General features: G+C 42.7%; 1 protein-coding gene across 9 annotated transcripts in view; it reads left to right on the top strand.

Annotated features, from left to right (window-relative positions):
* FHOD3 (formin homology 2 domain containing 3) overlaps window positions 1-16,658 on the top strand; it is a 493,523-nt gene that overhangs the window by 300,737 nt on the left and 176,128 nt on the right. For all 9 annotated transcript variants that reach the window (XM_074383563.1, XM_074383562.1, XM_039463510.2 and 6 more), the window contains 2 exons: window positions 4,809-4,903; window positions 13,763-13,906. In XM_074383563.1, coding sequence (XP_074239664.1) covers window positions 4,809-4,903; window positions 13,763-13,906 — 239 coding nt within the window. The remainder of the gene's footprint in view (window positions 1-4,808; window positions 4,904-13,762; window positions 13,907-16,658) is intronic.

Genomic DNA, 16,658 nt, shown 5'->3' with positions numbered 1-16,658 from the left:
CCCAGCCAGAGAGTCTCATCTGTACCAAGTCTTTCCACCAACATTAAGCAATAGCCATCTTTTACTGATTAGCAAAAATTAAAAAAAAAAAGCTAATGAATTGTTTATGGCTTTATGGTTTTTGCCTATAAAATTTCTTAAACCTTTGGTAACTGCTGTTATCTGTCTGCCGCTGAGCACTAGCAGCTGAAAACAAGGAATGACACTAATGGAAAAACTCAGAAATAGCTTATCACATGTGGCTCAATAGCATGTTTCTTTATGGACATGTGTGGTCTTGGCTATGGTTTTATAATGCATACATATAACATCATCCTATTTTACTGCTAGTAAAATTGTTCGTGAATCCTGTGATGGAATTAAACATATAAATATGTCACAGTGTTCTGCAGAGAGCAACATGACTTCCAGGTGTGTTTCCACCTAGTGGGTTTAGAGGCAGCCCTCCAGTTCCCTCTCAACTGGGTGAGAGAGCAGACAGGTGCCAGAGGTGATTTAGGGTAAACTGAGCATATCCATTTGTTTATAAATGATTTAGGGTAAACTGAGCATATCCATAAGTTTATAAATATTAAATGTTACTTCTCAAAGTGGCTTTAGACTCATCCTTCAGCAGGGACAAATGGACGAATAAGCAGCTGTCTTTTTAAATAGTTTCTTTTGAATGATGAAAACTGTCAGATTTAAGGAATCAGCAATAAAACCAACAAATAAACTATCAGTCCTCAAAAATCATTACTGCCTAAAGTAAATGAAGTTGTCCAGAATGAATTCCTTTGGTTGCTTTATAAATATAAACATCATACAGGCTGCATGTGGGCTAACCGGAGGCTTCATTCTGCAGTGTGGGCAATTTGGTCTGTGGCCAAGAGTGGGGTCAGTTAGCAGGGATAAAAGCCAAAGGGTTTCAAGTCCATCCTAAGGAGTGATCAGTGTTTATGAAGAAGGAAAATTTGAAATGCTTCATTTGACACAGGCAATTGCAGTTTTGCTCAGGGGCTGAGATAATAAGGTGGATTCAAGTTCATCTCTGGGTCATGGTATGGTATTAAAATCAGACACTGGATCTTCTTTTCTTTGCTTGCATCTTTAAGTCACTTTCCCTTTCTGGTGACCAGGGTCTGGCAGGAAGAGAGAAAGGCAGTAATGCTCATGGGAGCCCATAGAGAGCCTTGCTTTGTCATTTTGCCATGTCAGAGACTCCCTTTCCTTGAGGTCTTCCCTGTGGAGGTTGATGGGAAAGTGGCTGACACTCCTCCAGTGTCTGGGTGTGGGGTCCTTCCATCTGAGTGAGCAGGTTTGTCTCTCCCACAGTGGGTGAGGCAAGTGACCAGAGAGGATAACTCATGTTGAAATTTGTCATAAATCTTGAGTCCCACTAATTTGGCTCAGCATAGCTTTTGAAGTAGTTCAGTTTTTCATTTGAATGTAAGGTGATGAGATATGACATAATTCTTAAGCATATGTATCACACATGATCAGCGGGGAGAAAATTCAGCCATCCTTTCAAGACTTTCAGCCATCTTTGCCTTCTGCTTAAGAGGATGTCAATCTGTGAAGATCGTGTGAAGTGTAGTGGAAGCTACAGGTTGACAGAACTCAAGCTCTGTTTCCACCGTTATTTATAGCAGAAGCATCTACATTGAGTGTGTTTATCTATTATGTGGAAAGACATGGAACGTGCTGTGAAGAGCTTCTGTTTGAGGCTTAGACCAACCCATGTCTGAGGCACTAAGCTAAATATCTTAGTTTCCTTTGGATTTAATGCAGAGATTTAGAAAAGTGTCGGGGGAAAAGTATTGAGCAATTGACTCTGTGTGTATTTATTTATCTGGGTTAAGAGGGCTGGCCAGGGAGTCAGTGCAGATGGTCTACCTGGAGGTAAACTGGGTGTCTCCACCAACCACCACCATTACAATTACAGCTACTGATATTTAGGTATCTGCCATGTAACAGACACAACTCTGAACAGTTTTTATATAGAACCCATTTATTCAGCATGTATTTGAATATCAGTTGTGTGCTTGCAGTCATCAGGGAAAAAGGCTCTCACAGAACGTGTACTTCAGTGTTTTGGGTGGGGGTGAGGGGCGGTGGAGTTGGAGAAAGACAGATGACAATAATTAAGTATTGTCTTCTAACGCACAATGATTAAGTATTGTCTTCTAACGCACTCCAGCAGCGCTGAGGAAAAAAGACAAAGTGCTTTATCCCAATGACAATTCTCAATAATCCTATAAGGTGGGTACAGTCACTCCAGAGACCTTAGGAGCTTCAGGTGAACTTCCTGAGCCCCTCCATTCCACTCCTTTGGGGTCCAGTTTCTTTCTCTGTTATGTGAAGGGATAGCATCATATGGTTTGTGATTCCAGTATAGGAATCCTCTCTCCCGCAAAACACACACACACACACACACACACACACACACACACAGAGTAGGGAGTTAGCAAAGGCAGTGAGGGCAGTAAGTGGACTATGTCATTCTGACAGGTGCTCCTAGGAAACTTGCATGTGCTGGTGTTTTACACAGGCCTTAGCCTGAGGCTGCCAGTGCTATTTGTGTTGAACCAAATGTTTCTTCCCTTTCACCTTCATCCTTGTAAATATTTCCCATTTACTGCCCCAAAACAATAAAAAAAAAGAACATCCATGCTAACAGTGTATGAATATATGCACATTCCCAGACTTAAAATCCTTAAATGATATTAAGAGACTCAGATAACACAGCTGAAGAACACATTTTTCAGTTAAATTAAGCTAGTGTTTGGGTGTTCTTATTATAAAAGATTAGATGCACATGTGTGCATGTGTCTGTTTAAAGGGAGGATGGCCATAGTCTGGCTACCTCCCCTGCTCTCTCTGGGCTGGGTCCTTGGCCTTTGCTCCCTCAGGCCCTGTTTGGCATTTTGGCTCCAAAGTAAGAAACCAAAAGTAGTTCTGGGTCCATGAGCACCACTAGAAATCCTTAGTTTTGATACCTTCTCCCCTGAACATTCTTCCTTTGAACCATGCATGGGGAACTCACTAGAATATGTGTTTTATGCCAAGGTTTGAAACAAAGTGTGAATGTTAGAGGCTGCCCCTATTATAAACACAAACAGCGGCATTCAGATCTCTTAAACTGCACCTGGACAGTGAGACCCAAGGCCTGCTGATCATATTGATTGACTGTCTTGAGGGCTGAAATGGTTATTTTGCGGGGGTTGGAAGAGCAGCTACACTGTGGTGTGGACTTCCAAGCAGTTTGATGATCAACGTCAGCAAGTAGATAACTCAGTAGTTAGCAGGTGAAAGAACATGTCTTCGTGCTCAGTTAGCAAGGAAGACTTCCATGCTCAGTTAGCATAGAAGACTGCCTGGTTCTGACTAGCTGGGCAACTTAGCCAAAGAAAAGGCTTTCTGTTCACTTAGGAAAGACAGAAGATGTCCACATTGAGCTACATTTGTGTCTTTGATATCTTGTAGTAAGTAGGAGCCTATTCTTTGTTTAATCCTCTTAAATCCTGTCTTCTCTGCTTTCCTTACCATGTGCATCTGCCTCCTGGTTCTTTTAAAATTGCTCCAGCTTGACCCACTTCATGCCTTCTCAGAGGTCCCCGTTCTCTATTCAGCAGACATTTTACTGAGCATGTACTACATGCCAGGTGCTGTCCTAAGAGCACAGAGATCAACAAGACGGATACTACCACAGTCCTTGGGGAACTTTTGTTTACAAGGTCAAAATCAGCTCTGGCATAACCCATCCAAGGACCAGAATTTGCAAAGTACTGTATTTAGGTTATTTCCAAGTTTACTTCTCTCAAGCAAAAATAAGCAGTATCCCTTTGAGATCTTTATAGAGAAAGCAGGAAAGAGCTTCATGTTGCAAACCACCAAGCCAAGGGCAAGGCAATTCTTATTTCACTTCACTTCAGATATTCATCTTGAGCTGAGAAAACCACGTCAATGTGTTGTGTCCCCCTTTGTGGTCTTGCCCTTGGCTTAGTGGTCCTGAATGTGAGTGTGAAGTACTCTCCTGCCCCTCCTAGAGCCTGGAAGTAACGACCATGAGCCTTCACCTGCAGAGCCCAGGCAGAAGCCACCTCTTGTGCCAAGCCCTCTGTAATCATCCCTGCTGCAAGAGAGCTCACTTTGCACAGTGACAGGCTTAGCTTCATGCTTGGACATGTCTAAGCCATTGCTCCGTGCTGGTGTCTGTTTTTGTGCTTATGCCTACCTGCTCCATTAGACTGTAAACTTATTGAGGGCACCTGCTCACTAGACCTTGTACCTACCTGATACTTAAACAGTATTTGTGCCTTGATGGAATAGATGTAATATACTTCCATTCTTGAGATATTTGCTAGACAGGCATGTCACTTATTTCTTGGAGTCACTTCTAGAGGGATGTTAAGATCTTCCACATCCCCTTTCCTTATTTGCTGATGGATATTCATAGAATAGTTACCAAGAGTTTTCTGCTCTGGGGGAAACGTATGACCTACAGAGTTGCAATAAGTGGATTTTTAAAAACTACGTATTTGGTATGAAGAATTTTTCAAGCAAGTAGATAGGCATCCAGACACTGAAGCATACACAGTGCTCTTGTCGAAAGAACAAGGATGATGTGAGATAGAGATCTTTACTAAGAAATATTCTCATTTAGAAGTATGCTCAAATCCATCCCAAGGACAGTGCCATATTTTGAAATTTGATGACTGAGAGACACTGCCATCACTGGATACGTCCTTGGATAATAAACTGTGATGTGAGTTGGATAAAGAATGTTGATGAATCGCTGTTTCTAATGGTTTTTGCTTTACTCATAGGGGTCAAACCTTGGTCAAATATCATGGAAATCCTGGAGGAAAAAGATGGAGTTGACACGGAGCTACTGGTCTATGCAATGACTTTGGTGAACAAGGTTGGTTGACTGTGTTATGGGTTAAATTGTGTCACCCATTAAGATATGTTAAAGTCCTGACCCCGGGTGTCTGTGCTTGTGGCCTTATTTGGAAATAGTGTCCTAGCATATGTAATCTGGTCATTAGAGTGGTCTCTGATGCAGCATGACTGCGTCCTTATAAGAGGAAAAGGGACACAAGGGAAGACGACGTGAACATGCAAGGAAGACAGCCACACGAGGACAGGCAGAGGTCAGAAGGATGCACCCACGAAGGGATGCCAGGGATTGCTGGCTGCCAACTGAGGATGAGGCAAAGAGAGACTTCCTGTAGAGCCTTTCGGGAATGCATGGCCTTGCTGACACCTTAATATCAGACTTCTAGTCTTTCAAACTGTGAGAGAATAAGTTTCTATTATTTTAAGTTTCTATTAGTTTGTGGTACTTTGTTTCAGTAGCCAAAGGGAACTAATATATTGTGAAAATCTAAAATTTTCCCTCTCAATAAGAGATACACCATGTGGACCCCCTCATAGTGGCTGGAACCATGGCTGCAGTGTGCACTAAAGGAGATAATCCTTTATGCGACATGTAGAGTGGGTGTGTGCAGCTATGCGTGCCTATGAAGCCCTGTGGGTGCCCGCCTGCATGCGTTCATGCTTTGGCCTTTTCTGGTAAACCAGAAAGGTGACAGAATTTCATGACTGCTTTTCCTGTCAAATTGGCCCCTTAAAATAATTATTACTTTTATTATTATTGAGATGGAGTCTCACTCTGTTGCCCAGGCTGGAGTGTAGTGCCATGATCTCAGCTCATCGCAACCTCTACCTTGCAGGTTCAAGAGATCCTCCTGCCTCAATCTCCCTAGTAGCTGGGATTACAGGTACATGCCACCATGCCCAGCTAATTTTTGTGTTTTTAGTAGAGATGGGGTTTTGCCATGATGGCCAGGCTGGTCTTGAACTCCTGACCCCAGCTAATCTGCCCGCCTCAGCCTCCCAAAGTGCTGGGATTACAGGCATGAGCTACTGTACTCAGCCAAAATTATGTTTTAAAATCATTTTTCCTTGAGAGAATATAAATTATGAAGTTTTTACTCTAAGAAAATAGTTCACAAGTCAGGAAGACACGGGGTACGCGTGTTCCACTGCATATTGAAGTCTGACTGTTGGGCTGAGATAGGGGATCCTGGGGTGGGTCCCACTCGTCTCATGTGATGGTGACAACACCTTGTGCTCTCATTCCTCCTGTCTCATCCCTCCCTGATCACCACCTTGTAAGACAGTGTTGGCCCTTGGTGCCCGTCCCCAGAGATGCTGCTCTTAAACAAGAGAACCCATGCTGACCTGGACAGGCCCAGTCTCAGGTCTGGAGTTTCTCTATTTGGATCACCATGCCTCAGAGCACAGGCACCTCACCAGCTGCCCCATGGACCTTTTGTGTGCTTTCCATACACGCTCACACTGGGCATGAGCGTGCAGGACCATCTGCAGTGATGGTCAGGGCTTCAGAAAGATCCAGAGTCCCTTCCTGGAAAAAGGGACCAGAGAAACATTTTCCCCGATGAACTGGGGATACATCTGCAGAAAGCAGTATAATTATGAAGAGCAACTTGCCCTACTAGATAGTAAAATGTTATGCAGACTCTGAGGATTACAACAATCCTGGTCTGGCCCTTTCCTCAGCAGACAGATGATTGGTTCAGAGGAGCTCTGAAACAGGCCTCAGTATACAGAACAACTCACTGTGCAGTTAATATTGGTGGGGACAGGTTAGCTACTGATTGGAGAGGTGTTGTTAAATGGAAGTAAACAAAAGCATACTTTGACTGTATACCACAATGAGTCCCAGAGAGCTTAAAGCATTTAATGGAATATATCAAACTGTAGGAAAGAAAAAAAGAGATGAAGGCTAATTAGTCTCTGGTTGGTAATGTTTATTTTAATAATAAAACCAGTGAAAAAGATTCCAAAGGAAGAGATTTAAATATTTTACTGCATAAAATTTTAGAAGCTCTTATGTACAAAATGAAAATCACAAATTATAACTAAATGCAAATGACAAACTGAGAGATGGTTTACAAAAAGAAAGGTAGAAAATGATACTACCCTAAATACATTGTGAACTCAGTAGAAAAATGAAAGACATTAAACCAACTAAGATCAAAAGAAATACATGCAAAAACAATAAGACATTTTCCCCAGGTCACATTGGCAGTGATTGCTTTTTAATGAGGTATCATTTGTTGATGAACACACAGGAAACTCCTATAACCCTGGTAGGAAATGGGCACAACTTTTCTGAAGTATAATCCTGAGAATTCTGCTTTTATTTTCAAATCTTTCTTTGAGCTTGTTTTACCACTTGATTTGAAGCAGTTTTCTGTTGGTATCTAAAGATTAAGGTCATCTATTTCCTGTCCTTTTTGGTCACTGACACTGTTTTGGTAAACACTGAATTCAGCAAAAATGGAATTTTCATCCTGGTACAGTGTTACACATTGAAATTGTATTTTATTGATTAAATGAAATTATTTTATTGATAAGGTCGTGCCCAGATGTTCTTATGATCTTAGCAGCATCCACACACTGTGGATACTTTATTGCTAATCACTGACAGAGACCCAGTGCCTGTCACCCTGTGCTTGGCATACTGTGGCATTTGATGTCCAGAAATTCCTCACTTATTCTTTGTCTTCTGGCAGTTCTTTCTCATCCTTTGTTAGTTCTGGCCAAGGAGACATCCAGAAAGATCCTTGAGGAAATTCACTCAAATGTAATCCTTTCCTTAACCCATTTATGCCTAGTCTTCCATTACTGGAACAGTAAGCTTGTAAGAGTTATTTATATCTTACTGCTCAAGGTCATTGCCAAGGTCTGATTTTTCACACACAAAAATTTGCAACCTCCGGCATAAATGGGTTAAACAAGTCTAGAGGCTACCAGCACTCATGCTGGGTTTGTTTTGTTTTGTTGCATTGTAGTAATGCATCTTGCCCAGTGAGTAAACTCCTCTGAGATAGCAAACAAAATAACAAAATAAAATGTTTATATGGATCTGGAAAACATTCAGACTATAAAATCTGGGAAATTAGATTGTAATTTCAGTGGTTTCTAACTATTGATCGCAACAAAATAAAAGCCTCTATAACATGGAATTTTAAAAATGGGCACTTCTGTGATAAAACAATGACACTAAGTCCTATCCTGGTTACTGTTCTAAAACTGATTACCTTATAAAATAGGATGAAGCAGATTGGGAGTGGGAGGTAGAATGAGCAACAAGAGGGGTTACTGTGGGGCTGGCTTAGGGTGTTCAGGGAAAGCAGGACCCCAGGGAGCCGTGGGGAGAGTAGCTGTTCAGTGGGGCTAGGGGATGGTGAACCTGGATACTACATGCTGAGTATTTGCTTCTACATTTACTTTTATTGTTTTAAAATTATTCTCTTACTCCATTTTGTGTTGCTATAACTGAATACCACAGACCGGGTAATTTATAAAGAAATCTATTTCTCACAGTTCTGGAGGCTGGGAAATTCAATACCAAAGTATCAATGTACAGGCATCTTGTGAGGACCTTTTTGCTCTCTCATCCACAGTAGAGGGCAAGGAGGTTGCAGAGTTGCAAGGGAAGAGAGGAGAAGGTGATGAAACTTATGCTCTGTTAGGAACCTATTCCTGCAGTAACTAACTCCTGAGATAATGACATCCATCCGATTTACCTCCTTTCAATACTGTTGCCTTGGGGATTATGTTTTTAACATATGAACTTTGGGAGACATATTAAAACCATAGCATTCTGCCCCTGATCCCCCAAAATTCATGTCCTCCTCATGAACAAGTTATATCCATTTCATTCCAATAGCCCCAAAGTCTTAATGAATTCCAGTATGAAGTCAAAATCCAAAATCCAGAGTCTAATCTGAATCAGGTTTGGGTAAGACTCAAGACACGATTCATCCTGTGGCAAATTTCCCTCTAGCGGTGAGTCTAAAATCAAGCAAGTTACCTACTTCCAAAATACATCGTCGGAACTGGCATAGATGTTCACATTCTAAAAGGCAGAAATAGGCAAGAAAAAAGGGGTGACTAGTTCCAAGTCCAAAGCCCAAGAGAGAAAACAATATTAAATCTTAAGACACTAGGATAATCTCTTTTGATTCCATGTCCCACATCCTGGGCACACTGGGGTTGGAGTTGGGCCCACAAGACCTCAGGCAACCCCATCCCTATGGCTTTGCTGGGCTTAGCCCACGCTCCAGCTCTCTTGGGTGGGAGTTTATGCCTACAGCTTTCACAGGCTGGAGTTGCACACTGGTAGCTCTACAGTTCTGGGGTCTTGGGGGCTGCCTCACTCCCATGGCTCCACTAGGCATTTGCCCTAGCGGGGACTCTCCACATTAGCTACACCCCTATGACAAGTCTCTTCCAGGGACCCTAGGCTGCCCACAACATCTTTTAGATCTAGGTTGAGGCCACCATGGCTTCACGGCTCTTGTAATTTGCAAACCTGTAGAATTATTTTATGGCTTGTACCTTCCAGAGCAGCAAGGGCTGCTTGAATCACAGCTGGGGTGGCCAAAAAATCTGACACCAGAATTCTGGGAGCAGGACCCTTAGTGGCCTTGAGCAGGGAATGCTGAGATACTGCTGGTACCATTTCAGAGACCTCAAGGCAAGGTCTCTAAAATGCCTTCAGAGTTTTTCTTCCGTCTTCTTGGCAAATAACACTGACTCCCTTCTATCCGTACTATAATTTTGTTAGCAAATGGTCACTTGGTCATGCCTTTGGTTTGCTCTCCAAAAGATGCCTTCTCACTCTTTACATGGCCAGGCTGTGACTTCTTCTGATTTTTCTACTGTGCTTTCCTTTAATAAACTCCATCTTTATATCACTTCTATCCTCTTGCGTCTTACTATATGCAGTTAAAAGTAATCATACAACCCGTTCATTATTTTGCTTAGAGTTTTTTTTTTTCACCAGATATCCTAGTTTATGGCTCTTAAATTCTGTCTTTCATTAGAGCCCTAGGACATTGACATAGTTCAGCCAAGTTCTCACCACTTTAAAACAAGGATGGCTTTTATTCCAGTTTCTAATACCTTGATCCTCATTTCCACCTGAGTCCTCTTCAGAATTGGCTTTACCATTTGTATTTCTACCAGCCACTTCAGCAATCTCTAAGAAGGCTCTGACTTGTCCTACAGCTATTCTCTTCTTCTGAGCTCCCACTAGTGTTAACCAGATAATGCTCTGGGCAATGTATGCTTTCTCTAGCTTGCTTCTCCAAATTTTTCCAGCCTCTACCTACTACGCAATTCCAAAGCTGCTTTCACATTTTCAGTTATTTGTTACAGCAACAGCCCCACTTCTCTGTACCAACTTTATGTCTTTGTTTTGTGTTGCTATAACAGAATACCACAGATTGGGTAATTTATAAAGGGAAGAAATGTATTACAGTTCTTGAGTATGGGAGTCCAATATCAAGGTTCTGGCATTTGGCCAGGCCCTTCTTTCTGTGCTATCCAGTAGTGGGATATGGGGGGTGAGGGGTGAGGGTGAAGGGGTGGGGTTGTAGGGAAGGTAAGACTTTGAACTCATCCTTTTACCAGGAAACTACTCCCACAATAATTAACCCACTCCTGAGATAACAGCACTAATCTATTCGTTACCTAATCACTGCTCATCCCTTCCAACGCTCCTGCATTGGGGATTAAGTTTCTAACACATGACTTTGGGGGGGCACATCAAAACCATAACAGTTATGATGCAGTAAATGTACCTTTTCTTCTAGAATATAGCTATATGAGTTGTAACACATACATAGAGATTGATCACCTTCACAATTAGAATACAGATTAATAATAATGTAGTATATCCCCCATGTTATCCTTTTATAGTGACATTCTGACCTCCTATATATAAGCCTGAGAAACCACTGATTTATTCTCTTATCACTGTAATTTTGTCTTTTCAAGAATGTCAGATGGAATCATACAGTAAGTAACCCTCTGAGGCTGGCTGGCTTCTGTCAGTATTATGCCTTTTGAGATTCATCTTTGATTGCATATATTAATATATGCAATATATTAACTCCTCTCCACTGCTGTGTAGTATTCCTTGTAGAGATGCATATTTGCTTACCCATTCACCTATTGAAGGGGAGTTGTGTGTTTATAGCTTTTAGCTTCCACAGATAGCACTGCTATGAACATTCATGTACAGCTAGTGCTCGACTTACGACCACGATTGGTCCAGACCAACCAGTCATAACAAGATTTGGTCGTAAGTTGAGTAGGCTATATGTACAGGACTGTGAAATGATGTTATAAAAATCTTTAAGTAATATATTTAAGCCTTCTTGGCAGGCTGAGGCATAGACAAAGACAATTTCCTCTTGGTAGACATCTTGGGAGGGGTTTGATGAAAAATATCCGAGACACAAAACACAAATTGCTGTACCGAATCTGGGATAACAGTTGAAATGGTGCACATGGAGACGGTAGTGCTGCCGGAAGCTGGTCCACACTGTCAAATGCCCAGCTGGGCAACGTTTGCACTGCCAGACGCGGAGCAGTCGTGGCTATCGATTGTGGTCATCAAGTCGAATGGTTCTAAGTTGCATAGGTCGTAAGTTGATCAATACCTGTATAGGCTTTGCCACAATGGTTTTATCCTACAAGAGGACTTGATGGAATCAGTGAAAACCCAGAGAAGGCGAAGAATGTCTGGTAGGACAGAATTTCCCCCTCTGAGAGAGATCTGTAAAGATTTACTTGTCAAGGCCTCATCAAGACAAAGTCTGAGAAAAAAACAGGAGGAGAGATACCAAGTGTCAGGCAGCTACGCTGGGCACCTTTAGTGTCTGAGGGTGAAGGCATCAGGAAACATTTGCCTTGCAGACTTTTCTGGTGAAGCTACCATTTTTTTATCAGAGGTGGACGAATTATAGCAGAGGCCACAGGGTGGAACTGGGAGGGGAGGCCCAGGGACAGGTGAGAGTGTGGTACAATTTGCTGAGCATACTAGAGTATCAGCTGAAAAAAATATATATTAATGTGTTTTTAGGATGTGTAGCACCCTCTTGCACAGGTGGAAAAAGACGCTGCATTTGTGAGTGGCAGAAGGCCGTCATCTCCTCTGCAGCCTGCGGGAAAGGTGATAGTACGCAGGCTTGGCTCAAGCCCACATTTTCACAGCAGAAATGACAAATGGCCTGCTGATACACTTAGTTCAGGGCCTAATACTGAGCAAGGGGCAAGAGTTTCTTGAGGCTTTTTAGTTCATTTTGGTTTTTGTTTTTGAGACAGGCTCTTGCTCCATTGCCCAGGCTGGAGTGCAGTGATATGATCTTGGCTCACTGCAACCTCTGCCTCCTGGTCTTATTTCTTCCTAGGCAAGTTATCAGGTTTAGACTATATATATATATATTTGGAGACGGAGTTTCGCTCTTGTTACCCAGGATGGAGTGCAATGGCGCGATCTCGGCTCACCGCAACCTCCACCTCCTGGGTTCAGGCAATTCTCCTGCCTCAGCCTCCTGAGTAGCTGGGATTACAGGCACGCGCCACCATGCCCAGCTAATTTTTTGTATTTTTGGTAGAGACAGGGTTTCACCATGTTGACCAGGATGGTCTCGATCTCTTGACCTCGTGATCCACCCGCCTCGGCCTCCCAAAGTGCTGGGATTACAGGCTTAAGCCACGGCGCCTGGCCTTAGAATAATTTTAGAATGCATGTCTTGTTCTTAGAAGTGCAAAGATAATAAAATAAGTAGGGACTAAAGGCTGAAACTGGAATGGCAGCTCTGAGCCCAGGGTTTTATCCCAGTGTCTTTAGTAACTTCCTGTTGCCTCAGGCATTAATCCTTCTCTCCCTCTTGTATAAGATAAGGGGCTTGCAGTACATCTCAGCCTCCTTCCAGCTCTGAGCCGGGCCTTGTCTCAGATGCCCTCATTCTCTTAAGAGAGGTAGAATTCAAAGTCAGCTTTTTCTTTCTTGGGTTCCCTTTGTCTCTTAATTGCTGCCTTGAAATTTCTAATGCTTTCCAAAATTTCATAGACCATGGGGAGACCCTATTGAATTTAAATACAATTTAATAAAATTGTTACAACTCCAGTTGTTGGTGTATGGCTCTTAACAGGAGTTTCTAATTACAAAGTACATTAGTTTTCTATTGCCATGTAACAAATTACCACAAACTTAGGGGCTTCAAACAACATCCATGTATCATCTCACAGCTTCCATGGGGCGGGAGTCTGGGCATGGCCTTAGTGGTTCCTCTGCCCAGGGTCTCACAAGGCTGCAGCCAAGGTGTCCCCCAGGGCTGGAGTCTCATGAAGGCTTGGGGTCCTCTTCTGAGCCTATGTAGTTGCAGAATTCATTTCCTTGTGTCTGTGAAACTTGTGGTGGTTGCTGCTGCTTCGAGGCCAGTGGCATAACCTCTTTCCAGTCCAGAGCTCAGAGAAGGGCTCAGCCCTCTTTTAAAGGGCCTACCTGATTATCATGCAGGAGAGTCACCCCTTCGATTAATTCAAAATTAAGTGATTTTAGATCTTAATTACATTTCCAAAATCCCCTCACCTTTGCCACCTAATGTAACCCTATCATGGGAGTGCCATCCTCCCATGGGAGTGCCCAGCCCACACTCAAGCCAAGGAGATTATATAGCACGTATATACCAGAGGGGAGAATATTGGGGTTAATTCTGCCTGCCACACTGAAGAGGTTTTTCTCAAATAAATTTGTCATCTGTCTGGATTGATGAGTGGCCATGGCGATATTATGCCACTATGCCTGGATTAGGCTTTGGAAAATGCCTTAAGAGCCTTGAGGCAGTCCTCTGTGGCGTGTCTGTAGCTGGTTCTTCTCTTCTTCCAGACGTTATCAGGACTGCCAGACCAAGACACCTTCTACGATGTCGTGGACGGTCTGGAGGAGCTGGGCATCGCTGCTGTGTCCCAGAGGCACTTGAACAAGAAAGGGACCGACCTGGACTTGGTGGAGCAACTCAACATTTATGAGGTACCAGACCATGCCTTTTGTAAGATTTCGTGCAGCTTTGGCTGTCAAAAGCTGAGATGGCGCCTACTTTAGACCACGCGTGTTGCCTTATGAACACTACCAGCTTATGGGAAATGCAGGATCGCAGGCTTCACCTCAGACCTGCTGAATCAGAAACTCTGAGGCCCAGCAGACCATGTTATGACAAGCCTTCCAGGTGACTCTGATGTATATTCAAACTCAAGAACCCTTGATATAGGGGAAATCGGGTAGCTTTTTTTTTTTTTTTTTTTTTTTTTTTTTTAATAACTTGCCTTCTGTCAGCAGCACTTTCACTCAAGGAGGTGGGGAGAGAAAGAGACAGAAATCACATTTCTTACACCTGATGGAGGTGGAACTTTAAGCAGGGCCAGATACGTGATTAGTAGGAACCAATACAAAACGAAAATGCAGGATCATTTATGAAACACTCAAGCAAAAGTGCTGTTAAAGACACTAACACAACGCTTCACTTCCTTCTGTGGTTTCTCCCACCTTGTTATGGTGATTTTTAAATTCAGTATGTAACGTCATAAGGAAAGAAAAATAAAAATTTAAAATTATTACCATATACTTTACCATTCATCTTTTATTATGCAGTGTCAGTTTAGAAGGCAAATATAAGAGCGTTTAACATGGAGGCAGAATCAGCAAAATTACCTGAATTGTATTTTGTAGCTCCCACACGCATCTGTACTTTGTTCGGACCAGAACAGCAGAAACAGTACAAAACCACCTGCACTGTTTGTCCCTCACTTCTTGAGGTGTGCGCATTCTACCGACACTCTGCCTTCAGCTTACGAAAGAGTAAGAAAGGGCTGAAAGAAAAAGGATCCAGGAGCCGCCCGATCTTTTCCTTTCTTTTATGTTGTCATTTCAGCATAAGTTGTTGTGGCTAATGTGGGAGGGCAACAAGGTAAGAAAGGCTATGAGAAGCCCCCTGGGCTGTCTTATCTACACGCAGATCCGTATTGAAGGGAAGCACGGCCCCAGGGCTGTCAGTACCCCTGCCTTCCCAGTCATAGATGTAACATGCTTACCCTGTCCTGACTTCCAGTCCCGCGGAACTCCTGCCTATCACAAGTCTACCAGAATCTATGCACATGAGTGACAAGGAATGGCAGGCATGCATGTTGAACCCCTCTTCTCTGCTCATGCAACTGCATAGCTTACTCACACATGATGCCAGTTCCACTTTGGGCGACACGTCGGGATTTGGGTCCTGATGACTTGAGTTCAGACTGTCCCCTGTGGGTTAATTTTAGGTCGAATGCCCTCACAGTATTAAAAGCACGTAACTGTGAGAGTGTTTGGACACTAGATGGTAAGAGCACATTTCAGTAGCAAATGACACCCTTTCTTGCTGACCCTCATCATCCTAGTGTCCTGCCATGGCCAGCTGGGGGCAGATCTGAAGATGTGTTTCCTCCTGGGTAGTATGACCTCAACCAGGAAAGTGAATTCCTCTAGGCCCAAACTAACTCGAAGAATGCAGTGACCCAGGCAATCCCTGAGGATGTTCCATGAGTGGCATTCTGCGTGGCTGTCATTGCTAGAGCCTTTGGCCTGTATAACCTTCCACCTCTGGTTTTGTGTGTTTGTTTTTGAGATGGAGTCTCTCTCTGTCGCCCAGGCTGGAGTGCAGTGGTGCAATCTCAGCTCACTGCAACCTCTGCCTTCTGGGCTCAAGCGATTTTCCTGCCTTCCAAGTAGCTGGAATTACAGGCATCCACCACCATGCCTAGCTAATTTTTATATTTTAGTAGAGACAGGGTTTCACCATATTGGCCAAATTGGCCTTGAACTACTGACCTCAAACGATCCACTTGTCTCAGCCTTCCAAAGTGCTAGGATTACAGGCATGAGCCACTGAGCCCAATCTTGCTTTTGTTGTTGTTGTTGTTATTTTTGTTTTTAGCCTTCCACCTATCATTCACATCCACAAAATTCCCCATTTTAAAATGTACAATTTAATGGTTTTTAGCATATTCACAAGACTGTACTATCATCACCACTATCATATTTCAGATTGCTTTTGTCACTCCAAAAAGAAACCCCCATGCCCATTAGCAGACACTGCATTCTTCCCTGTTTCCCATGGCCCGAAACCAATAATCTGTTTTCTCTCTGTATGGATTTGGACGTTTCATACAAATGGAGCCATACGAAACATGGTCTTTGTGGCTAGCTTTCACTTAGCATGTTTCTGAGGTTCACCCACATTTGCAGAATTGCTACTTTGTTCCTAGTTATGCTGACAATATTCTGTTATATGGATAATACCATATTTTGTTTGTCCATTTATCAGTTAGTGACCACTTGGGTTATTTCTACCTTTTTGCTATTATGAATAATGCTGTTCTAAACATTTGTGTTGAATTGAAGTTTATGTATATACATATGTTGTCAGTTCTCTTGGGTTTATACCTAGAAGTGAAATTGCTGGTCATACGGTGACTATCTTTAACTGACTGAGAAATTTCTAGATTGATTTCCAAAGTGGCTAGCCCATTTTATATTCCTACCAGCACTATAAGGCTTCTAATTACTCCACACCTTAGTCAAAACTTATTATTGTCCACCTTTTTATTATAGCCATCGTGGTTTTGATTTGCATTTCCCTGATGATTAATGATGTTTAGCCTCTTTCTAAGTGCATATCGACTGTTTGTATAGTTTCTGTGGAGAAATATTTGTTCCAATCCATTGCTCATTTTTTAATTGATTTTTTTGT

The sequence above is a fragment of the Saimiri boliviensis genome, chromosome 13 (assembly GCF_048565385.1).
Source record: "Saimiri boliviensis isolate mSaiBol1 chromosome 13, mSaiBol1.pri, whole genome shotgun sequence".
Classification (NCBI taxonomy): Eukaryota; Metazoa; Chordata; class Mammalia; order Primates; family Cebidae; genus Saimiri; species Saimiri boliviensis.
The sequence above is the reverse complement of the archived record's forward strand: the minus strand, read 5'-3'. Positions and strand labels throughout refer to the sequence as shown.